General features: G+C 40.7%; 1 protein-coding gene across 1 annotated transcript; it reads left to right on the top strand.

Annotated features, from left to right (window-relative positions):
- Positions 1-4,699: 4,699 nt before the first annotated feature.
- Positions 4,700-25,438, top strand: macir (macrophage immunometabolism regulator). The gene is made up of 2 exons (XM_063068620.1): positions 4,700-4,831; positions 17,811-25,438. Exon 2 carries the CDS (start codon positions 17,833-17,835, stop codon positions 18,442-18,444), a length of 612 nt encoding a protein of 203 aa, XP_062924690.1. The 5' UTR covers positions 4,700-4,831; positions 17,811-17,832; the 3' UTR covers positions 18,445-25,438.
- Positions 25,439-26,861: the final 1,423 nt, after the last annotated feature.

A 26,861-nucleotide genomic window follows, 5' to 3' on the forward strand; every position in this document is an offset into this window, starting at 1 on the left:
CATTTAATTATATACATGTATACCACCAAACGAAACAACGCTCCAGACCAAGGTGCACAATACAGTACATATAACTCACAAGACAAAGGTGATATTACCACAATAAATTAACAAATAATAAGGTGCATTTACAATAGTATATGCTATTGACACTTCATATATGCTGAGACCTGAGAGATGGTATGAAAGTCAATAGTCTTACAGCCTGGGGGAAGAAGCTGTTTCACATCCTAATCATCTTCTCTTAATGCTACGGTACCTTCTGCATGATGGTAGGGGATCAAAGAGATTGCTGGATGAATGGGAGGGATCATTCACAATATTAAGGGCCCTGTGTACGTATTGCTCATGATAAATATTTTGGAGGGTTGAAAGAGAGTCCCTGATAATCCTCTCAGCAGATCTCGCAATTCTTTATAGGGTCTTGCAGACAAATGTTTTGCAATTTCCATCCAAGATGGTGTTGCAGCCAGTCAGAACACTCTCAATGATGCTCCTGTAAAAATCGGTTAGCAAGTGGAGACGCTACTGCGCTTTCTTTTTATTCCAATGATTTAACAGAATCTGTTTCCGTGATAATGACCTGTGTCAGTTTTAGTCAGACTACTGAAACTGCAGGGTTTTGTAGCCAGTTATGAAAATATCACTTGGTCTCTAATTGTATAAAATAGTGTTTTCTTTTTAAAAAGAAACATTCTTAATTTCACAACCTTGCTGAAATCATTTTTTGAGAACTCTTGGTACTTGGCCAAAGATGTGGTACAGAATGGGGAAATCTTTCATTTTGGTTCCTTATGAATAAATTGCAAACTAAAATGTTTTTATAAAGAAGCTCAAATATGTTGCTTGATTTGATTTGTAACTATGTCATAGTTATAAATATTTTGAAATAACGTACTATCATTAAGTATTTTGTGGTTTGGCACATATCAGATGTGCTGAAAGGCCTGGTTTTGTGTGTACTTTTCTATGACTATTTGCACAATGATATTGTATTTTTAAATTGTATAAAAGATGAATGTATATACAAGATTTTGATCTTGTATATACAAAAAATATTTAAATTATTAACAATATACTGAGTGGAAAGAATATAAAGAAATGTGGACAAACTGCAGAAAACAGGAAAAATGGTAAGAACTTTCCAAAAGTATCCAAAAGTTGGTTTAAAGGTATCCAGCTGCAAGAAGTGGTAATAATTCTAACATTAACCCTGCCTCTGATGTTGGAAAATCTCTGGTTTATAAATACCTGGTTTATCTCTGCTGCTGTTTTTTTCATAAAGCAACCACATTTGTTATCTGGCACTTCTTTTGTGAATGGAGAAGATTCGAAAATTTGTGTCAGAGCCCAGCAATATTTGACTCCCAAGGCAGCTACAGATGCATCTCATTAAGGCCTTCATGTTTAAGATATCTAATGCCTAATCATTTTGATTGTAATTTGTTCTAGAATTCCACTATTCCCCTCCTCAAATTCTCCAACTGCAATGTTCTTTCCCCGTGGTAAATATAGATATCGAGTATTCATTTGAAACATCATCTACACCTTTCAGTTCCATGCATAAAATGCCATTGCAATTGCTAATGGGTCTTGTGCTCCCTGGATCCTGTATGACCTTAATGTAATTATAACAGTTTTTTCAAGATTTTCCTTAATGTGCCCACCGGTGCCATTTCACACACTCACTTAAACCTCATAATCCTTTTTTTAGGCATCAAGCTTTAAGTATAAAGCCCCACCTGTTTCCAGATGACTAAACCTACAATAAGCCACCTTTATTAATCAAAACCTCACAATCCTCCATGTCCTGTGACATCCAGGGTTCCTTCGCCTTCACATTTAGGAGAACATGTTGGTTCTGAGCTCTCACTGGTTCATTTTTGAATGTGTCTCACTGGGCAACCGTATACTTGCCTGCAATTTGTTTCTCCTAGTTTATTTTTGCTATGTCAAGTCTTACCATATTGAAATCAGGCTCTGTCCAAGTTCAGGACCCCATTTTCTGCTCTATCCTTGTTGACAAAAGTAACAAGCTTCAACATTGAGGAATATGGTCAGTACCTCGAAAATGTTCTCCCATCAGCCTCTCATATGCTTGGTCACATTTCCAATGATTTGATTCAGTATCGTCTCTAATAGGACTATCTACATCCTAGCTCAAAAAGCCCTTGGGCACACGTTAAAGATGCTGCACCCTCAGCATTTCACACTGAAGTATTCCCAATGTTGAAGAAATTGAAATTGAAAAGATTAATCTTTTAGTTTTACGTTTGTTTGATTTCACTGCATATCTGTTCTTCTCTCTGCTGCTGACCGGTTGGTTGTTATAAAGTTTTAGTATGACTTTGCTTTTAATTTTTATTAAAGAGACATGGGATTCCTAACTTACTAGCAGCCTTCTCAGCTTATCCTGCACCTACAAAACTACACCTTTAGGTTCCAATATTACCTCTTTAATATTTCCTACAAAAGTACTCCAGTTCCCACCTTTCTGCAACAAAGCAGTCTATCATATGCCCACCAGTCTGTTCACCTAAAATCTGTATCCTTATTACCTACTAAATCACTGGTTTGTTTTCAAGCTGTAAAATACAAAATTTGCTTAGTATGCCCAAGAATATAATAAAAATGTCTTAATAATTGCTCCTGTTAAACACTAATAAAGATATGTTTTCAATGTGAGAATCAATTACATGTCTCTGTATTCATATATCTGTGCTTGCACTATTCTGTTAATTTCGCAGCATTTGATTCTAACAAGTTTGCTGAGTGGTACAACATCAGTTGCCATCTGAAAATCCACACACATAACATTAACTCCATCATCCTTATCAAATGTTTCCATTATTTCAAAGAACTCAAATGAAACGTACTCAGTGACCATGTTCTTAAGTAACACCAGCACACTTGCTTGTTTATGTAAATATCTAATTAGGCAATCATGTTGCAGCAACTTAATGCATAAAAAGCATGCAGACATGGTCAGGGTGTTCAGTTGTTCAAACCAAAGATGAGAATGGGGCAGAAATGTGATCTAAATGTCTTTGACTGTAATGGTTGTTGGTGTCAGACGTCGTGATTTGAGTATCTTCAAAACTGCTGATCTGGGGTTTTCGTGCACAAAAGACTCTTCGCGTTTACAGAAAATGGTGTGAAAAACAACAAGCAGTAGTTAATGTGGGCAAAAACACTTTGTTAATGAGAGGTCAGAAACAATGGCCATACTGGTTCAAGCTGATGAAAAGCTGACCGTAACTCAAATAACCGTGTCTTACAACAGTGTTGTGCAGAAGAGCATCTCTGAAGACACAATATGAAGTGGATGGGCTACAGTAGTAGAAGACCACGAACATACTTGGTGACCACTTTATTAGGTACGGGAGGTAACACTTGGATGGCCAGCCCGACAATTGGCACCCAAACTGTACTTTATTCTGAACTCTCACAAAATGACAGAGGATAAAGCTTCAAAGCCTTCCTAAGAAAATGCAACTCTCCATTCACTCCTGGGAATTCCGAAGTCCTTGCATGCGCAAAATATTGAAAGAGCATTCAGAATGGTTTCAACAACGTCAAGTTTGTGCATCAAAAACACAAAGGCCCAGCATTAATATCAGGTGCATCAAATATACCTAACATTAACTGTTTTGTTTATATATGTGTGTGTGTATATACGAGATTACCTGTAATTATTATTTATTTTACAATTGTACAGTATTAGCATGTGTGCAGATAAAATGTTTTGTATAATAATGGCTAAAGTTTATATACTACTTCGTGTGCTCATCTGTTTCCCTCACCTTGCAGAAAGTAGTGGGAGAAAATGACTTGTTAGGCCTCTGCTGGATCCTTGTGAACAATCATGGCTCTACGTTTTAGGAATGATGTAAAAGATGCAAAGGAATCAGAGTAGGTTTACCAAGATGTTACTTAATACTGAGGGCAGGGAGCATCATTTCGAATTAGTTGGAAAGGTATTAACTATCCTTGGAACAGAGGAAGCCAAACGTAATAAAATGTTTCATAATGATTGCTAGTGTTGACGGGAAATTTTACTTGTGGGCCAAATTTTAAAATCACTGGGAAAGGATTTAGAAAGTGGGAGAACATTTTCTTTTCATAGATTTGAATTAAACACTCCCCACGAAGGAACTGAGCAAGCTGGTTAAATTTTAAAAATGAGTTGGACAGATATTTAAAGAGTTGGTACTGGCAGGGTTAAGGAGAAAACGGCAGGTCAGTAAGGGAATGTAAGCATCACAGTTAAAGGCCACCTCAAGGGCAGGGCTCTGTGCGGCGCGGCTTTCTCTCATATGATGGGTAAGATTTTTTTTACATTGTTAGAACGCGAAACTAGCGCACTATCTATCTTTTCATTGTACTGGTTGCGCCATACCCTTGATGACTAATTATCAGATCCTATTTGAACTATAATTTCAGTTTCATCCCTCTTCCTAAAGTGTATGGGTGTGAAGGAGGGAAAGGGGGTGGTTCAGAGGATGGGAATACAAACGAGATTAATTCGAAACTCTTGCCCACAGTAACAGCGGTAGTACACTGTAATTCTACGCACATGTGTAACCGGATGGAATGAGAAACTGCCTCCTCATTGAATATTTCCCCACTATTAGAAATCATTCTGAAGGCCACGTGGTGGCATGATCTTCCTGTTACTAACAATCCTAGGCGCTGCCATGCCTTTTCCATCAGGATCATGTGATAATCCGGAGCTCTCCACTCCACCTGCCTGCATCCTGATCGCAGCTTGTTCGCCACCACCGCTTGTGTTGGAGCACTGCCAGCCCGTATCTCAGTAATTCCCAATCAGGTTGGTATCATTTTGTCTCCTTACCTCAATCTAGCCTCGGTCATTTGTTCCATGGTCAAGTTAGCTTAATATCGTTGTGATTTTAGGTTTAATGTGTCCAATCTTGTTTCGAGGGCATCAAAGCAAAGTGAAAGGAATGGGTTGGAATTAACTTGGAAACTGAGCGGACTGCGTTCGCTGGGTAGCAGAGGTTAACCTGCTTCTGCTTGGGTTGTTGGTAGAGGCGGATTGGAAGTGGTGGTATATGATGACTGAACGCTGTGATTCTGCGAACACTTGGAGGTTAGAACTTGCAGATTCCGGTTTTACTGGGTGGAGACTTCGCCCGTAATCCTTGACTAGGGTGGGGGGGGGGGGGAGACGGAAATTTGCTCAGAATAATTTATTGCAACCTCGTTTATGTTGCATTTATCTGAGGGGATCGCTTAGAAATGAGAGGGGGTTGTGTGAGGTTTAAAATAACGTGGGTCTGACCTCCTATTGAACCATAAGTCTCATTCAATCAGAAAACACCTCACCACCATCAGCACAGTGATCCATGGCAGAGATTTGTGATATACATCGAGGACCCGAGCATAGTTGTGATCTCGGGTCAGACTCACTTAAAGGCTGTGTCAGGCTAAGCGCAGAAATTATGATTGATACTTAAAAGAGAATAGCCGGAAGTGAAAACAGAGTAGCTCGCCCTCCTATTCCCTAACCTGTTGGATACGTTGAAGCGTTACATCATGGATATCGTAGGTAATAATGCTAAAAATAAAATGCCGTGGAAACGTAATAAGTGGAAATTGGTTATGAAAAACTGCAACGTAATATCCGGTATGGGATAGCGGGAGCATTTTCTGTGTATCTGTGTGTGTGATGGTTTAAAAGGCGGACGCATCTTTTGCGTTTTAGCGAGGACCTGTGTACCCGACTCTTTCACCGCAAATTGGTCAGCCCTGCACTGCCAAATAAAAGTGCTTTCGTCTTTTCCAATCTTTTGTTTAATAGTGTCCTAAGTCTGTTTACCCTTTTAAAACAACGCAGAAGCTTTGGGAGAAATCCTGCAAAAAAAAACTTTTCCTATACAGTATCCTTCACAATTTGCAGTGTACTTTGCATATTAAAATCAGTATTTAAATTTGTATTACGCAAGGTAGAGAGAATCATGATCCGTGCCCAATTCTGACACAGTGGATTTCATTGATGAGAGATGAAACACAGAAATGGGGGGGGGGGGGGTTTGGCTCAATTTGTCTATGCCAAGCGATTCCCATTTGCCTGTGTGGTCTATGACCTTCTAACCCAGGGATCCAACCTCTGGTCTATGGACCCTTTGATTAATGGTGTTGGTCCATGGCATAAAAAAGGTTGGAAACACCTGGTCTAAGCCTTTCCTATCCATGTACCTGTCAAAATTTAAACATTTAAACACCAGCTCCTCTGACAAATCATTCCATTCCATGTACCCGCCACCCTCTGTGTGGAAAAAATCTTGATTGGAAATGCTGCCACTAATCAGTTACCGGAAAGTTTTAGCTCTTGTGATCCAAGGTGAGGTAGCCAATTTACAAAATTGGCTTGGTGGTTGGCAGTGAATCATGGTAGTGGGAGGTTGTTTCTCAGATTGAAGATGTGTGCCAAAGGGGTGCGTTCTGGTTCTCTTGTTTGTGTGTGTGTATAGAGAGATAGATATAGATATTCAGATAGGGAGAGAGACGGAGATGAATGTGTGGGTGTCATGACTTCTAAGTCTGCAGCTGTAGCCAAAATTTATGATATAGTGAACAGTGATGAAGATTGCCTTGGGTTATAATGGAATCCTGATCCACTGAGAAAGTGGGCAAAGGAATGCAGATGGAATTGGACTAGTTGCCAAGATGCCTTTTGAAGGGTTAAACCAGAGCAGGGTGTACCGAGTGCGTGACAAGGCTCTGGGAGTGTTACTGAACAGAGAGACCTCAGGGCCCAGGTACATTGTTCCCTGAAAGTGGAAATACAAGTTGGTTGAGATGACGTGTTACAGCTGTACAAAATGTTAGTGAGGCTGTACTAGTAGAATTGTGTGCTGTTCTGGGACTCCTCTCTATAGAAAAGATGTGATTAAGCCAAAGAGGATGCAAAAAATGATTCATAAGGATTGGTGCTGGAGGACTTGTCAAAATCAGAATTCTGGGGAGACTGAATAAACTGGGTCTGTTTGTCATGGAGCCAAGGAGACTGAGGGTGGCTTTAGAACAGGAGTTTCTGACTTGTGGTCCACGGACCCCTTGCTTAATGGTATTGGTCCACGGCATAAAAAAGATTGGGAACCCCTTCCTGGGAGGTTCATATAGGGGCTTAGAGAAAATAGAACATAGAACAGTACAGGCCTTTCGGCCCACATTGTTGCGCTGGCCTTTTAAGCTATTCCAAGATCAATCTAACCCTCCCCTCACACATAGCCCTCCATTTTTCTTTTATCCCTGTACCTACCTAAGAGGCTCTTAAATGTCCCCAATGTATCTGCCTCCACACCACCCCTGAAAGGCACAGTAATTTTCCCACGGTAGGGCATATGTTGAAGGAGAGAGAGGAAAGGTTTAAGGGGAATTGAGTTTATTCACACAGAGGATGGTGGTATGTGGAATGAGCTGCCAGAGGAAGTGGTAGAGAGGGGTACAATTACAGTGCTAATGATATATTTGGACAGGTAGAGAGATAAAAAATCTTTTGAGAGATATGGGCCATACACAGCACCAGCTTGGGTATGCACCTTGTTCAGCAAAGAATGCCCTCGGGCTCCTGTACCTCACTGCTGATGTCAGCTTCTTGAGTCACTGTCTTTTGAAGCTGTCTTCTGGCGGGGAGGCTGGTGCCCATGAAGGAGTTGACTGTGTTTACAACTTCCTGCAGCCTGCTTTGATCCTGTGTTTTGGAGCCTCTGTGCTAGACAGTGATGCAACCAGTCAGAATGCTCTCCATGGTATACCTGTAAAGATTTTCTGGAGTCTTTGGTAGTATCCCAAGTTTCAATCATGGCTGATCCTATTTTCCCCTACTCATTCCCATTCCCTAGCCTTTTCCCCGTAACCTTTGATGCAGTGTCCAATCCATATCCATCTAATGGTGACTAAGCTGTTGAAAGCAGACAGTGGGGATCCACAGGGATGATTCCATGTTTCACTCTACAATACATCACAAGGATTATTTGCTCTTATTACTTACCTACTGCCCATTACACCACTGGCATTTGGGGAGGCAATGAAAGTTCTCTATCTCTGTTGGTGTTCACGGCTTCCTTCATCGTGTCAGTAGCTTTGCTCAGTTTCCACTACTGTCAAGAATAGTGTCACACTTTGCTATAGAAGGATACTTCTTTGCTGTTTCCATAACAATTTTGTTTTACCAGTCAGGGTTGTTAGCTCAGCTGAAGTCCTGAACCTGGGGATGTCTGCTCTTATTAAGAACTTAGATAATTCAGAAGAATCTTAACTTCAAATCAGGAGTTTTAGAGGGATTTCATGAAACCAATGGCACCCCTTTAGCTAAACTTCCAATTGTGGCAAACTTCTGCCAATTATAAACTTTCCTCCTCTGACCTATGCCAGTCAGTTATGGACAAGGCAAGTCTTGTAATGTTGTAGCACATTTTCAAAAATGTAATGTAGTTACTGTATGCATGGTTATTTTCACATAGTCATCCTACTGGATAGAAGAGAGAGGTGTGTTTGCTTTTGTTAATTCAGTAACAATAGCTAAAGTGTGGCACAGTGTACAATTAGAGAAGCCGCTGTCCCATAGTGCCAGGGACCTGGGTTCAGTGACTTCATGAGGTTGCACTTCCTCTCTGTGACCACCTGGCTTTCATCCAGACGCTTCTTTGTCCCAAAAATGTGCAGGTTGTGAAGGAAAGATGAGCAACTCGGGTACTTGCTTCCAAGGACTGCGCTCTGTGTATGGACTTGGACTGTAGACTTTTCTCCAGTCTTGTAGTTTTTTCATATTGTGTTTTTCTTGCTTTTTTTTTGTGCGGGGAGGAGGGATTTCAGGGTTGATGTGCTTGTTCCATTTTTGTTTTTTTTTCAGAGAGGGGTATTAAGGGGTTAATGTGCCTGCTCTGTTTTTGTTTTTTTTTGTGCAGAGAGGGGGATTAGAGGGTTAATGTGCCTGCTCTGCTTTTGGTTTTTTTTGGTGCGGGGAGGGGGGTTTGGGGGTTGATGATCGGGCTTGCTTTCTTTTCTTTCCTGCTTTCATGGCTACTCAGAGAAGGAAGAACTTCAGAGTTGTGTACTTTGATAATGAATCTTTGATTCTTCTTCTCATGTTCTCTATATATATATTTATTGCTCATTTATTATTATTATTATCTCTTTCTGTGTTTGCACAGTTTGTTGTCTTTTGCACACTGGTTGAACACCCATTGAGTGTATTATGGTGATTATTCTATTCTGGATTTATTGATTATCCCTCAAACAAAATGAATCTCAGCATTGTATATGGTGACATATATGTACTTGATAATAAATTTGCTTTGAACTTTGGTCTGTGTGGCTACAGGAAGGACACGTGGCCTACTCCTGCATCTATTGTCTATTGTAAACTCCACGCAGACAACAACAAAGCTCAGGGTTGATGCTGGGCCACCAGCTCCATGCAGTAGTGTTGTCAGTAGTTAGTGAGACAGTAGCATGAATGACTGTGCCACCATATCATCATTCTCAAAGCAGCGGCTCCGTGCAGAGGCCCGGCTGAAGTGCCCTGGGCATGTGGGGGTGTGGGAGAGCTGGCGGAAGTTCCGAAGAACATGGATAAAATAAAAATGGATATGATTAAAGTTCAAATTTCAAAGTAAATTTACTGTCGAAGCATATACCCAATTTCCCTCGGGATCAATAAAGTCTGTCTGTCTGTCTATCTATCATCTATCTATCTATCTATCTATCTATCACCATATACAACCTGGAGATTTATTTTCTTGGGTGCATATAGAATAATATGCATAACAGAATCAATGAAAGTCTGTACCAACTTCGGCACACAGCAAATGTGCAGATTCAACAAACTATGCAAATACGAAAAGAAAGAAGAAATAATAAATATAAATAAGCAATAAATATCATGAATGTGAGATGAAGAGTCCTTGAAAGTAAGTCCATAGGTTGTGGGAACATTTCAGTGATGGGGTGGCTGAACCCTTTTGTTCAGGAGCCCGATGGGTGAAGGGTAATAACTGTTCCTGAACCTGGTGGTGCAAGTCCTGAGGCTCCTGTACCTCCTTCCTGATGACAGCAGTGAGAAGAGAGCATGGCCTGGTTGTTGGGTGTCCCTGATGATGGATGCTGCTTTCCTGCAACAGATGTGCTCAGTGGTGGGGAGGGCTTTACCTGTGATGGACTAGGCTGTATCCACTGCTTTTTATAGGATTTTCCACTCAACGGCGTCAGTGTTTCAATACCAGGCTGTGATGCAGCCAGTCAATATACTCTCCATTACATATCGCTAGAAGTTCATCAAAATTTAAAATGTTATGCCAAGATCTTCTAAGGAAGTGGAGGTGCTACCGTGCTTTCTTCACAATTGCCTTTACGTGCTGGACTCAGGAGAGGTCCTCAAATAATGACACGAAGGATTTTAAAGTTGTTGACACTCTGTACTTCTAATTCTCCTATGAGGACTGGCTCATGGACCTCTGCTTTCCTTCTGAAGTCAATAATCAGTTCCTTAGTCTTGCCAACATTGATTAAGAGGTGGTTGTTGTGGCAGATTTTCAGCCTTGCTCCTGTATGCTGATTCATCACCACCTGTGATTTGGCCTAAGGCAATGGTGTTGTCAGCAAACTTGAATATGGCATTGGAGCTGTGCTTAGCCACACAGCCATAAGTGTAAAGCGAGTCAAACAGGGGTCTAACACACAGCCTTGTGGTGCACCTGTGTGTTGATGGAGTTGTGGAGAAAATGGGTTTGCCAGTCTGAACTGAGTGGGGTCTGAAAGTGACAAAATAGAGGATCCAGTTGCACAAGGAGGTATTGAGGGCAAGGTGTTAGAGCTTATTGAATAGTTTTTAGGGGGTGGTGGTGTTGAATGCTGAGTGGTATTAGTATAAGTTGGTGGTTGGTGATTGTCATGGACTGTTTCTCTCTGACTCAAAATATAAACATTTCATTTGTGCTACCTTGTATATGAGCTGCTGCCTCTGGATATGTGCTTTATACCTTGATGCTTTCTAAAGAAAGTACAGATTGGCAATGGTAATTTCTTTTCCTAAATTGTTGAAGAACACAGATTCTTGATTGGTGTTTTTGGTGAGTTTGTAGCACCACAGTTGATATCTCACTTTACATTAAATTATATGAAGTCTTAAATCTTTTAAGTCCTGCTGATGTTTGCCATAAACCCACTGACTCCCATAAATACCTACTCTTCACTTCGCACTCTGTCTGTCATAAGAATGCCAATCCTTCCGCCCAGTTTCTGCATTTTCACATCTTCTCTCAAAATGAAGTATTTAATTCCAGGACATCTGAAATGTCTTTCTCCTTTGGGAAACGTGGCTTTCCTTCCACTGTGGCTGATAGAGCCCCCACTTGCATTTTTTCCATATCCCATCCCCCTCCAAAGAGAACAGAGCTGGAGTTCTCCTGGTCCACATCTTTCATTCTGCATCATCCTTTCTCATTTCCATCGGCTGCTCTGAGACTTCTGCTCTTGTCATGCCTTGTACTTCCCCATTCTGCTTTCTGCAGATACCACGCCCTGGCCTGCCCACCCCTCACTGACCTTTGGCACTTTCCCCTACAACCACAGGAGGTACGGCTCCTGTTCCTTACTCCTCCTCCCTTATCACCTGCCCATCCTTCAAGACGAGGTCTCAAGTCACTTGATCTTCAACTGTACTTGGTGCTCCTGATGTGACCTCCTCCGTATCAACAAGACCCACCGCAGATCTAGTACCTACATCTGGTCTGCAGTGACTTTCCTGAACTCCCATTTCAATTCCCCTTGCCATTCCTACACAGACCTGTCTGTCCCCGGCCTTCTCTACTGCCAGGGTGACACCTAATGCAAACTAGACAAGCAGCACCTCGTATTCTGCCAGGGTGGCCTACAGCCCAATGGGAAGAGTATTTGAATTTTACATTTGCAGGTAACCCTTATCGGTCTTTCAGTTAACAGTTCTGTTTCTCCCTGTTCCAGTTGCCACCACCTTCGTTCTCCCCTCTTCCCCCACCTGACTCGGTCTGTCTTGACCTGCCTCTGTCTCCATAGTCCACCACTCCCCCTTCCCTATCAGATGCCATCTGCCTTGTCCACCACGCCATCTTGCCTTTTTATATTGACTGGCTATCCCTGTCCCTCCACCCCGATGCATGGTTTTGGACCAAGATATCACTATTTTCTCTGCACCCTCCCCCCCCGCCCTAAAAGCTGCTGCTGAACTCTGAGTTCCTCCAGTAGATCATAAACCTGAGATTCTGCAGATACTGGAAGTCCAGAGCAACACACGTAAAATGTTGGATGAGCAGCAGGTCAGGCAGTGCTTTGGAGAGGAATAAACTGCCAACATTTCAGTCAGAGAGCCTTCATTGGAACTGGAAAGACACACACCACCTTATTCTGGCTGTGTCCCTTTTAGTCCTGACGGAGGATCTTGGCCTGAAACACTGACTGTTTATTCCTCTCCGTAGATGCTGCCTGTCCTGCTGAGTTCCTTCAGCATATGGCGTGTGATTCTTTGCTGCTGTACCCTAAGCTTTTCCACCATTTACATGAGAAAAACGATGGATTGTTTTCTGTGTGCCTGGACGAACGCATTGCCAGGAATACTTGAGGGGCTGAATTGTCTCGGAGAAAGCAGCGGCCTCCTTTGCTTATTATCCTGTTAACAATCTTAACCATGTACTTTTTTTAGTATGGGTGACTGCAGTTTATCAACAAGTACATTATGGCAACTTGCCAAGACTTAAAAGGACCTCAGAAACTTGTGTCCTGTGACTTTGACAATCTTATAATAGAAGGATAACAAATGACATTGAGAATGAAAATATTTCAGTGGGGGATAATCAGGAAGGCAAAAGGAAACTTTCTGGAAAAAGTAGCTCTAATGAGCCTGATTCCGCTTAAAGTGCATTCTTTACAGCTTTTACAGGGCATGATGGCTTGTTGTTTGGAGGTTTATTAAAAATTTAAGACACAGCATATGATAGCTGTCCCCAACCACCGGGCCATGGAACAGTACCGGGCCACAAAGCATGTGCTACCGGGCCGTGAGGAAACGATATGAGTCAGCTGCACCTTTCCTCATTCCCTGTCACGCACTGTTGAACTTGAACATAGGGTTGCCAACTGTCCTGTATTTGCCGGGACATCCCGTATATTAGGCTAAATTGGTTTGTTCCATACGGGACCCCCCTTGTCCCGTATTTCCCCCACTAAGGTAGAGCATTCCTATGAAACCTTTCGTGCAGAAATGGTGTACAGTGAAGCAGCAATTACCATTAATTTATATAGGAAAAAATTTTCAGCGTTCCCAGACCCAGAAAATAACCTACCAAATCATACCAAATAACACATAAAACCTAAAATAACACTAACATATAGTAAAAGTAGAAATGATATGAATACACAGCCTATATAAAGTAGAAATAATGTATGTACAGTGTAGTCGGGAAGATTGAGCCAAAACGATTTGTGGGGGAAAAAATCAGCACATGCGCGCACAGGTGCCCGCGCAAGGCTTCATGGTCATGGTAGTCTTTCCTGGGGTAAACACAAGTGTCCTGTATTTGACTGCTACTTTTGTCCCTAATTTGGGAGTGAGAAAGTTGGCAACCCTAACTGTAAAAGACATGTTGAGGTGAGTTTAATCCTACTTGAACACCCCCCCCCCTCATGGGTCCGCAAGAATATTGTCAATATTAAATCAGTCTGCAGTGCATAGAGGTTGGGGACCCCCGGCATATGAAGACCCAGTAGGAATGGCAGATTTCTACCCCTGAAGAAAGTCATCAATCGGTCTTCCACAGCATTTTTGGAGCAAATACTGGAAGACCTTGGCAGGTCAGACATCTGTGGGAGGAAACGACCAGTCTGTGTTTCAGATTGAGATGTTTCAGGGAGATAGCTAGTATTTTAAAAAAAAATGTGATGGAGCAAGACCTTTTGTGACAGGATTTTGGGGCCTATTTCCTGTCCTTTTTTTCATGGAAAAAAAGGAAAAGAAAATTCTTGAAAAGGAAAAGCAATGCTCCTCACGTTCTGGAAAACTGGAGGATTTGGGCAAACAAAGGGAGATTCTGTGATGGCAGTGGTGTGAAAGCTGTCCAGTTTGGTAATATGTGGTTAATAAATGACAGAGTAGTTAAGGAGAAAATAGAAAACAGCAGTGTGTTGGAACCATGAAATACAGAGCAAAGCTATTGCTGGAAATCTAAAACAACAGAAGATACTCAGCAGGCAGCAAATGTTGAGAGAGAACTGGCCAGTTCTGGCACAACAGGAAAACCAAGTTATCTAAAATTATTAAACTTCTTTAAATTTGGCCTACTTTTATATAGGATTACTCTGATGGGGGAGGATGAGCTTGTCCAAATCTAGACTTTTCAATCTGTACACAAAAGGAATTTTGTCTCTACAACTTTTACTGAAGAACTAATAACCAGTTTTCAAAAACCTGGCAGAAAAACTTAATGAAAACCTGTCAAATAAAGTTGCTTGTTGATGTTGATTGCACTTGTATACTTTGGCACATTTAATTATGTTTTATTCTATATAAATGTTTGTCTGATGGTTTTTTTTAAATTTTGACTTTATTTTATGACTATATTGATTTATCTTTATAATCTCAGTAAAGCACTTTGAGCCAGTATCTTAATGTATCAAAAGTGTTATATAAGTAGTTATTATTAATTCAGTATTTGAGGGTAAAAGGGAAGATTAATTTTCTATCCCACTCTGACTTCCTAGACGATCAGAGCTGGTCAGAATAGAAACAAGATAGAAAATTAAAGTGACATGTGACTTAGGGTCATTCTTGATAACAAAGAAGAGAAAACATACAACGCAGAGGTGACTACATTGTTGACATAGTCTCCAGCCTGATAGAAACATAGAAAATAGGTGCAGGAGTAGGCCATTTGGCCCTTCGGGCCTGCACCGCCATTCAGTATGATCATGGCTGATCATCCAACTGAGAACCTTGTACCAGCCTTCTCTCCATACCCCCTGATTCCTTTAGCCACAAAGGCCATATCTAATTCCCTCTTAAATATAGCCAATGAACTGGCCTCAACTGTTTCCTGTGGCAGAGAATTCCACGGATTCACCACTCTCTGTGTGAAGAAGTTTTTCCTTATCTCAGTCCTAAAAGGCTTCCCCTTTATCCTCAAACTGTGACCCCTCGTTCTGGACTTCCCCAACATCGGGAACGATCTTCCTGCATCTACCCTTTAGAATTTTATACGTTTCAATCAGATCCCCCCTCAATCTTCTAAATTCCAGACAGTATAAGCCTAGCCGATCCAGTCTTTCATCATATGAAAGTCCTGCCATCCCAGGAATCAATCTGGTGAACCTTCTTTGTACTCCCTCTATGGCAAGGATGTCTTTCCTCAGATTAGGGGACCAAAACTGCACACAATGCTCCACGTGTGGTCTCACCAAGGCCTCGTACAACTGCAGTAGTACCTCCCTGCTCCTGTACTCAAATCCTCTCGCTATAAATGCCAGCATACCATTCGCCTTTTTCACCGCCTGCTGTACCTGCTTGCCTAATGACAAGAACCTTGTCTTTAATTTCCAATAATTTCACCCCCTCCTTTTTCCATTCCCCATTCTGGTTGCTCTCTGACTCGTTTTCCTCATTTGCCTATCACCTCGCTGGTTTCCCTTCTTCCCTTTCCTCCATGGTGCACTGTGCTCTCCTATCAGATTCCTCCTTCAGCCCTTTGCCTCTTCCACCTATCATCTCCCAGCTTCTTACTTCATCCCCTCTCTGACAACAACCCACCTCCCCACTCTCCTGTCCTTGCGTATCTATCACCTGCCAGCTTTTATTCCTTCCCTCCCCCCTCCCCCCCACCTTATTTTGGCTTCTTTCCCCTTCCTTTCCAGTTCCAGTTCCAATTCCTTTCTAGTTCCAATGAAGGGACTTGGCCCAAAACATTGACTGTTTGTTCCTCTCCACAGATGCTGCCTGACCTGCTGTGTTCTTCAAGCATTTTGTGTGTGTTTATAACACAGAATTCAATGAACTGATTGGAGGGGGGATTGTTGAGGTCACTGGAGGGTGGGAAAGGATGAAGTAAAAAGATGAGTGTTGTATGAGAAACTGGTGTGAACAGCGAAATGGGGCAGGGAAATGGAAGAGTAGGCCAAGCCTAGTTAATATTCACCTGACTGTAAGCAGAAAGAACTCTCAGTACCTAGCCCAGACTGCAGAGGTAGAAAGGGAAAAGAGTTAGCATCTTGGGTAAAGTGGCTGCTATCTCAAGAAGTGAGCTGGCAGAAGTTAGAGCAGTCTATCGTTTGGGTCACTTTGATGGATCTTTTCTACCCTGACGTGGGGTGGCACCGCCATGCGGTTAGCACAACTGTACAGCACCATTCCCAGATCTGTAAGGATCTTGTCCGTTCTCGCCATCACTGCATGGGTTAGCTCCCACACTCCCAGGATTTCCAAGTTAGAGTGGGCACTGTTCACTCAGCCATGCACAGCAAATATCCAGATGGGGTAGGGCTCTTTTTCGGAGGTGTAGGCACGGTAAGTTGGGGCCGGAAGCACGGCAACACATCAACCCTCAAAACATCCCCGCAGTGTGTTGGCCATTGCTGCAAAACAACGCGTTTCACTGTATGGTTCAATGTACATGTGAGAAATAAAGCTAATCTTTGATGTGGACACAGTTAGAAATACTGCTTCAGCCATATCTGTATTGTGAGGGAAGCTAGGATTCGCTAAACATCGACATGAAAAGAAATGGATGATGTTTGTTTTGGTCATTTTAAAAGACTGCGTCCATACCATGGTTGGAGCAAAAAAGAATTTTGGTCTACTAACTTGTACATTTTTTCTAAACGTTCACTGTCCAAACAGTGCAGGTTGGCTCTTCAGTAACTGAGATTGAAAGGTCATATTTTACCTCTAAACTTCAGCAGTTGCTAGAATTGCATAATTTAGATCAATATTTGGAGATCGATCTGCACAGCCAATAGTCCAACTTTAAGACAAAGGAGCAGAATTAGGCTATTTGACCCATTGATTTTGCTCTGTCTTTCCATCTGATTTGCTTTCCTTCTTGACCCTATTATCCTGCCTTCTCCCCATAATCTTTGATACACTTACTAAATAATAACCTATCAGCCTCCACTTTAAATATAAGATATAGGAGCACAATTAGGCCATTGAGTCTGCTGTTCTATTCCATCATGGCTGATTTATTTTCTCTCTCGACCCCATTCTCCTGCCTTCTCCCTGTAACAAGTCTCCCTCTCTCAAGGTTGCATGCAATATTAAATATATCAAATCTGCTCTTGTAACAGATTCCCTCCATTCTGCCTGTGGGTTTCAATTGTACTCCTTTGCTCACTTGTTTAAATATTGCTTGGTATTTTAAAGATAATAAGATCCTGTTCATTCAGGGCAGCAAAAAAAAGCAGATAGTTTAATACTTATTTATCATATTGCTAAGAAATGCCATTATGAATACCTTTAGCCAGAGGGTGAATCTGTGGAATTCATTGCCAGAGGTGATTGTGCAGGCCAATTCATCCGGTATGTTTAAAGCGGAGATTGGTAGGTTCTTGATTAATAAGGGTGGCATAGGTTACAAGGAAGGCAGGCAGGAGAATGTCATTGAGAGGGAAAATGCATAAGCTATGATCAAATAGCAGAGCAGACCTGATGGACTGAAAGGCCTAATTCTGCTCCTGTGACTAGTCTTATGACTTCAGAGCCTTAGTCTAACTTCAGTATGTGTTATATTTGTTTCCTGACCGTGTGTTCTGTTATACCTTAGACTGACCACTGCCGATTTTGGAATGGAGGTGGACCTCAGTGGCATTTCCAGGGCAGTCTTGCCTGTCCTCCCTGCTCCTGCCGTTGAAGTGAGCTCTCCGGGCAAAACAGAGCCAGAGAAACCGCGTAGCTCCAGCACCCCGTGCTCGCCAGTCAAGCGGACTGCGTCAAGCTACCAGATTCTTCACATGGACACCAACTACTTGGTTGGATTTGCCACCGGTGGTGAACTTTTAAAATTGGCCCAAAGGTGGTCGAGTAGTGATGGGGGTGCTGCTGACGTTGTGCCCAAGCAGCAGGAAGTAGGGCTGACTAGAAACTCGCGTGTCTGTAGAACCAAGAACCGGTATTACCAGCCGTACGAGATCCCAGCTGCAAATGGACGAAGGCGGCGGCGAATGCCAAGCTCGGGGGAACGTACCATCAAGTCATTGTCCTTTGAACCTAACAGATGTCTACGTGGCCCCTTGCCAGTTTGCCTCATTAAAGGGAAAAGAGCCCAGTCAAAATCCTTAGATTACCTAAACCTTGATAAAATGAATATTAAGGAGCCTGCAGACACGGAAGTGCTGCAGTACCAGCTACAACATCTCACGCTTAGAGGGGAGCGTGTATTCAGCAGAAATAAAACTTGAAAAGAAACGTATTGCTTTATTCAATCTGCACAAGAAATAATACTGGGCTTGCAGAAGTCCAGTGATGTATTTGCCTGAAATTCATCGTGACTGATGGGAGTAGTCGAACTGAAAAAAAATTGACAGTAGATATTTAAGTTTTCTTGAAGGAACATTGATTCTATTCAAACCATGCACTGGGCTGCAAAATCAGTGCTCTGTGGTAGAATTAATGTGGGTTAGATAGTGTGGGTGGCCAATGTTATGTTGCAGAAAGATTAGAAGCAGTGTACTCCATTGTTACTGGTAAATGGTTAAAATGGTCTTCTGTTGTTGTTCTGGCAGTAATATGGATGGCTGAGGTACTGCTGCACTGTTATTCTGTAGCAATAATAACCAATTGTCAGCATTGTCTTCTGTTAACATTTCTGCCTTTTCATTTAGTTAGTTTATGAGCTGATACACTTCTATTGGAAGGCAAAGATATATTATCTAATTAAATAAATGTAGCTGTTTCAGTCCAATCCAGCAGGAAGCAAATCTATTTTAAATTTACTATATTTTGCATTTATATAAAGGTTCAACTTATTCTTGACCACCATTTTAAGCCAGTAAATCTTTGGTCTGTTTTAGAAGATGATGAATTGCTGAGAGTTAAGTTCTTAACTGCCCATTTATGTTGCAGTGTGCTTTAGAGTCAAGGTGAGATTTTGACTACAATCATCTTTACTTGACCTACATATATTAACCCAGATGCTTCATGAACTAGCTTTTTCAAATATTAAAAAAAAGACAAATATACAAATTATTTGTTTGGTTGGCAGGCCGGCTTTAACTTTGTATTTCCACAACTGAATCAGTGAACAAGGGAAATGTTTTAGCAGAATGTTTTGTCTTTCTAATTTAATATTTAATGTAATGATTATAGATATTAATATGTTAAAAATATAAATGTTTTTCAATATTTGTTGGTTTTGTAGTCGGTCTGCATTGCCCAACTGACCTTGAGCAATGCAAAGCTTCCTATGATATTCATTGGCATTAATCTTCAATGTTGCATCAAGTTTCCAAGTGCTGAAGGACTTCACAAAAGTAACTAACTTAATCCTTTCTCAGTTGGCTACTTCATTTTGATTTTGTTATTTCACAAGAATAGTGTAATTAATTTGGCAGAAGGTGTTTTTTTTAATGATAAACTGCAGCTGGTCAGTCTTTCCCATCCATCTTGCAATGATACCTTGTGTTAAAAATCTTTTACTTGAATCCTGTGTAATTAACTCCAGCTTATTCCTCCTTCCGTCTACACCACAGAAAATGCATAAACTGGAATGGATGAGGTGGTCTTCTATGATTGGCTGGAAATCCTGCGAAGTTATTGACACGTTTTTAGTAGATTGAATATTCAGATTGTATTAAAGCTTTAGAACAATTAAATCACTAAAATTAATGTTCTTTTCAATTTTTCCAAACAACTTAAAATTTTGGAAGCAAATCTCTGTACCGAAACTGCATTTAGTCAGCTGCTTGAAATTTGCATATTGTTTTAACTTTTAATACTGTTACCTAAGCTTTTCTCCTTTATCTGACGTGTTTAAACTTATACTCGTAAGTCAGTGATTGGTTTCACATCTTCCATTTCACATGGCCCGCTGTATTTTGCCAAAGTCCACTTCTCTGTGTTTCTTTTTGAAAAGATTTTGACGATTTTGTTAACTTTTCTTCAGAGCTGCCTAGAGCAATTAGGCTCAGCTGTGATGATTTAGCAATAAAGTATGATACCTGTTACTGGGAACTGATCTAAATGATGACTGAAACTATTCTAGTTCCCTGTGATGGCTCTTAATGCTTCATCCCAAATTCTGGGATGGTGTGATTTTATTTTTTTGAAATACAGAGCAGTAACTATGGAAACAAGTAATGAACTCCTTACATACCCTCTGTCCTCTAGTTTTTGGGATAGACGTAGGATCTGGTGGCAAATATCGCAGCTGGAAAGAAATAATGATTTCTAAAATGTATATTTGTATTGACAGCCTGTTGCAACTCAGAATAAAATTCTAATTGGGTGTTTGAAACAACTGTAAGTACGACAATAATGTCAGTATAAATTCAAATTTCCCAGTTTGAACTGCTAACAAGCTCCTCGCAAAGCCTCAATGGATAATCTGTGCAAATAAATCACTATTTGTGATTTTAAAGAAGGAGTTCTTTTGACTCTAAAAAGATGATCACATTCCTTTTGTATTGCTTTCTTTAAATTAAGTAAAGAGATTTTCTTTCATTTACCAGTCTAGGCTTTATGGCAGTATGTGAAAGATAATTACTTATTGCCAATAAAAAAAATCTTTTCTAAATTATTCTGGTTGATTGCAGAATTAATTTTATTGATCCCATATTACTGAATTGCATTGTAAGTTTGCAATCAATGGCAATATTTTCCTTCATTCAAATAGTACAGACAATGAGGGAAAATGGCATACAACCACTCTATTACTAATTGTGAATTGCCCTTGAACACATGACCTTGCTGTGGCATGTCAGAAGGCACTTGAGAGTTGCTATGAGCAACACAGAGGCCAGACTTGGCGAGGACAGCAGATTTCCTTTCCTCAGGGGTTTCTCTAAACTGGTAACATTTTCAAGGCAGTGATGTAGTTCCGCAGTCTGTATTTTGGTTCAGGTTTCCTTTTAGTTTGGACATTTTAATTAGCTGAATTTGTGATCTCTCAGTTATCAGAATCAGGCTTAATATCACCTGCATATGTCGTGAAATTTGTTGTGATGTGTTGTTGCAATAGAGGTTGTGCATCTTTGATTGTGGCACCGTAGTGCAGCGGTGAGCGTAACACTTCACATCGCCAGTGATCCGGGTTCAATTCCTGCCATTGTTTGTAAGGATGTATGTTCTTACTGTGACCACTTGGGTTTTCTCTGGGTGCTCTGGTTTCCTCCCATGTTACAAAGATGTACAGGTTAGTAGTTTGTTGGGCCAGAAGGCTCTGTCACCCTACTTAATCTTTAAATTAAAAAAAGTACTATTACACAGTAACATTATACCAGCTTTTGAAGTGAGATAGAACCATACAATGTGGTATTGTGAGACTGTCTTCTAAGGTTAAATTATCTGCATAAAAGTAATATTCATGCAACAAAATTGAATCCTTAAAATCATATTTAATTTTTTTTTTAAAAAGCAACTTCCATACTATCTTCTGGAGAACACAGCACTTAAAAATCTTTTACAACTTTTTCTTTTTAACCTGAACTGTCATGGGCCTTGACCATGGGGTATTGAAACCTTGTTTTAAATGAATTTATTAATACAGACACTTTCAAAACTGTATACTGACATTTCAGTCATTGAATTGAACAATAAATTTGGATGTAATGTGACTTAGTTGTTTATGCTTCTGCCCATACTATCTGTTATTCTTTTAAAGTGAACAAACAGGTATTAGATAAGCTCTATTTGTCACAACCTATAGTAAATACTGTATCCTAAAAATGACTCGTAATGCTTATATTTTAGTTCCTTATTGAAGGCTTCTCTGTGCAGTTTAACAAATTTTGAAAGTAATGCTAAAGAAAGTTTGTGGCCCTAGTATTAAGTCAGTTTCCAACAGCTCTTGAAATTTTTATTTTGCAGTGCACGGATTCCTGGACATGTTGCTTTTCCCTCAGCAGCGGCACAGGGAAATTCCAGTTCATGCTAGCCTTCAGAAGGGAATTTGAATCATTTGTTTAGTTCTCCAATGCAATTGCAAGAAGACTAGTCTTGGCTTTAGGAGGCTGTTTTAATGCCTATTATAAAAGCAACTCCCAAGTTTTGAGTGACATCAAGATGTTTAGAGCTGGATAACTAGCTTAGTGTGAGGAGTTTTGAAACCAACGATGTGCTTGGATGGTCCAGCTGCCTGAAGTTGCATTTATAAATGCAAGAGATCCTACAGATGCTGGAAATCCGGAGCACCGCACGCACAAAATATTGGAGGAACTCATCGGGTCAGGCAACTAATATGGAAATGAATAAACAGTTGACGTTTCAGGCTGAGACCTTTCATCGGGGCCTGATGAAGGGTATTGGCTGGAGACGCTGACTGTTTATTCGTTTCCATAGATGCTGCCTGGCCTGCTGAGTCCCTCCAGTATTTTTGTGTGAGTGGTGCTCTGATGTGACATCAGCCAGATGACTTCCACCTCCCTTTAGGAAGTTTTCCTGCAAAGTGGTGAGGATATTATTGAATATTCTCATCATAAAGTATTTTTGGGGGGGCTGGAAATATTGTTTGAAGTTGTTGGAAAATGACAGTGGTCATTCACGTCATCAGGACACATAGAATCCACTGTATCCACAGCAACGTCAGGTCACATGTTGGACAATTTGCTGAATGTATTTTGAGAAATGAAGAGCAGATTCTGTAACTAGCCATTATATATTAACTAAAATCATTGTGGATGTGACTTCCTTTGCTTGCTTTTGACTGCATCATTTCAAAGCTATAACAAAAAAAGTGCTAGATCAGTCGCATGTATCTCAAAGTAAATTAAATGATTAATCTTTGATCTAGGAATGTTCTTGACAATTACTATTGTGGTTGATGCATTATCCTGAAATTGCCCTTTACAAAGATAAAACTGGGAATTGTTAAATGTGGTTGAGCTGACGAGTTTGTTTTTATGTGAGAAGCTAGTATTTTATAAAATAAGCTGATTTCATGACCTGCTTTTAAATGTTCATGGTCCAGTGAATCTAGTTTATTGTACCGTACGGTATAGCTTTAATCTCAAATAGATGATTTTACAATGTTTGAGGCTACATATCTTGCTGCTGTCTAAGCTTAGAATGTACAATAGATCTGCAATTATGTATACGCACATAATCTACCAATAATTAGGAATGAATTGTGCCTTCTGGATACAGGGTGCACTTACTGCAAATGTAATCTTTACGTGCTTTCTCCCTTCCCACAAATTGGAGCTGCTGCTCGTCACAACTCCATTTAAAAGTTTTAATTATTCTCACAAACAGGGTTAGTTAATCAAACAATACTTGTCCCAAGTATATTAAAATGCAATAGAATTTCAATTTTCACCAACACACCATAAAACAGGAACAAATTAGCCCATTCGCCCAATGTAGTTTGCTCCACCATTCCACCATGGCTGATTTATTATCCCTGTCAACACCATTTCCTGCCTCTCTCTCCCCAACCCCGGAACCATTGACACTCTTAATAATCCTATCAACTTCTGCTTTAAATATACCCAATGATTTGGCCTCCACATCCATCTGTAGCAATGAATTCCATGAATTCACCACCTTCTGGCTGAAGAAATTCCTCTTCATCCCTATTCTAAAGGGACATCTATCTATTCTGAGGCTGTGCCCTCTGGTCAGAGACTTCACACTACAGAAAACTTCCACTCCATCTCATCATTCCAATATTGTATAGGTTTCAGTGATACTCTCCCCTCCCCACCCCTCAAACTCCAGGCCCGGAGCCATCAAATGCTTCTCAGATATTAACCCTTTCATCCTCGTGAGCCTTCTCTAAATCTCTCTGATGCCAGCTCATCTTTTCTTAGATACGGGCCAAAAACTTTTAGTCTGTGGAATCCCCTTTCCATTAATGCAAGAAACTAATACACAGGCGTAAGGGAATTTTAAAAATATTAGAGTGGAAGTCGGAGTAGTGCGGCAGAGAAACAGACCCTGTGTTTCTGATCGACCTGCATCCAGACTATGGCCCTCCATACCCCTCTCAAACAGGTACCTATCTGAATTTCTCTTAAATGTTACAATTGAACCTGTATTTACTGCTTCCAGTGGCAGCTTGCTCCATACCTCCATCTCCCTCTGAGTGAAGAAGTTCCCCTTGTATATTCTGTGGGTCAATTTATTTCTTTGTACTGCCTTTTTTCAGATGTATCCATGCTGGATTTAGATTGCTACATTTTAAGATAGTAACATCTACACTACAACCTGGCTTATAATCCAAGGGTAACTCCTCTACTAGGTTACAGTAAATTAGCTGGATTTGGAACTCTCATCTACACTTTTCTGTATGTTGTCACTGGTAATACAGAAGAGCAGGCCTAGATCACTCAACCCTTCAAACCTGTCCTGCCATTAAACATGAATGTAGTTGATCCTCTATCTTGGTGAGTTTCTGTACGTAGAACATAGAACAGTACAGGCCTTTGGCCCATGATGCTGTGCGGATCTTTTAACCAACTCAAAGATGAATCTATCCCTCCTGTCTTAAATAACCCTCAATTTTGCGATCATCCATGTGCCCATTAAGCAATTCTTAAATGCCCCTACTGTATCTAACTCTATCATGACTTTCAGCAGGGTGTTCCATTCACCCACCATTCCCTGTCCGACGAATGTGCCTCTGCTGTCACCCCCTATACTTCCCCCCAATGTCCTTAAAATTATGCTCCGCTGCATAGGCCATTTCCACCCTGGCTGTCCACTCAATCTACACCCCTTATCATCTTGTACACCTCTTTCAAATTGTTTTCATCCTCCTTCGCTCCAAAGAGAAAAGCCCTAACTCGCTCTGCCTACCTTCATATGACATGCTCTCTAGTCCAGGCAGCACCCTGGTAAATCTCCTCTGCGCCCTCTCTAAAGCTTCCACATCCTTCCTATAATGAGGTGACCCGAATGGAACATGATATTCCAAGTATCTCTGGGATATCTTTGTTGACCAGAAACCTTGCAAGAGGTTCTATCTAATCTGACCTGTGGTTATTTGGTTGTGCAATTGAGTCATTTTAGAATTTATTAATGGGATAGAAGTACTATGCTTGATTATACATTCATGTAACCAGGGATAATCCTTTTTTAGTGCAATTCAACTTGTGTAATAATAAGTGCACGTTAAGCCAGGAAGTATTTGGATATTATTTATTTTTTACATTTTTTATTGAGTTTAATATATTGTCTTCAGCAAATTATGAATGAAATGCATAAAATGATACTGCTTATAATCAATAAAAAAAGTTTCCAAGGAAGTAAGTTTGTTTTGTGTGTCTTTAGTTCAATGTTTCTTGGATTTGACATGGTGTTGACTGTAGTGTTAAGGGAACCTTGAATCGAGCTAGGTATTACATACATGACTCGGTTTCAGTGTACGCTCAGCGGACACTTTATTAAGTACACCTCGTGAATACAAATATCTAATCAGCCAATCACTTGGCAGCAACTCGATACATAAAAGCATGCTGAGATGGTCAAGAGGTTCAGTTGTTTCAGACCATACATCAGAATGGGGAAGAAATGTGATCTGAGTGACTTTGTGGAATGATTGTTAGTGCCTGGCGGGGTGGTTTGAGTATCTAAGAAACTGTTGAACTGGGATTATCACACAGAATAGTTTCTAGTGTTCACAGAGAATGGTGCAAAAAAAACAAAAAAAAAATCCAGTGAGCCGCAGTTCTGTTGACAAAAATGCCTTGTTAATGGGAGAAATCAGAGGGGAGCGGCCAACTTGGTTCAAGCTGACGGGAAGGCAACAGTAACTCAAATGCCCTCATGTTGCAACAGTGGCGTGCAGAAGAGCATCTCTGAACACACAACACGTCGAATCGTGAAGTGAATGAGCTACAGCGGAAGACCACACATTGGCCATTGAGTGTATATCAAATGGTTTACAAGTAAACGGGAAAATTTTATATTCTTAAAGAATTTTTAAAACATTTAAGCAGGAGACAATTGGCATATGGATTTGTGATCTGTCCATTGAAATTTTACACGGAATAAAATCTATGCAGGTTATGTACTCGTAGTAGAAGTGCGATCAGTCAACTTGAATAAGATGTTCACAGCTGCTGATTGTTCTCATAGCACAGCTCCCTCTTGAATAGATTTCCTCCATTAAGTGTGATGTCTTCCCTGTTTTTAGATGTAATGTTGAATTTGTACAGATTATCTATTACAGCCGATACTCATAAAACACCATGCCACAATCTGGTCTTTGGTGATGGGAAATCTAACTATATAAAACACTTTATAGCTATCCATTAAGCAACTTTCTATCAGTACAAAATCAAATGACAGGTCAGCTTAGCTACAAATGAGAAGATCTGCAGATGCTGGAAATCCAAGCAACACGCACAAAATGCTGGAGGAACTCAGTAGGCCAAGCAGCATCTATGGGAATAAAAATACAGTTGATGTTTCGGGCCGAAGCCCTTTGGCAGGTCTTGGCCTGAAATGTCGACTGTACTTTTATCCCATAGATATTGCCTGGCCTGCTGAGTTCCTCCAGCATTGTGTGTGTTGGTCAGTTTAGCTTTTGGGACATCCCATTTATTAGTGTGAAATATTTCAGAAATGTTCAATATTGATAAATTAACCATAAGTTAAATAAGTCATCTACAGATCAGTACTTTAAAAGCCATATATTTAGGGTGAGAAGGGGTAATTT

The sequence above is a fragment of the Mobula hypostoma genome, chromosome 16 (genome assembly GCF_963921235.1).
Source record: "Mobula hypostoma chromosome 16, sMobHyp1.1, whole genome shotgun sequence".
Classification (NCBI taxonomy): Eukaryota; Metazoa; Chordata; class Chondrichthyes; order Myliobatiformes; family Myliobatidae; genus Mobula; species Mobula hypostoma.

Excerpts from the sequence above, each read along its gene's own strand:
- macir (XM_063068620.1), top strand. The coding sequence starts at position 17,833 with ATGGAGGTGGACCTCAGTGGCATTTCCAGGGCAGTCTTGCCTGTCCTC.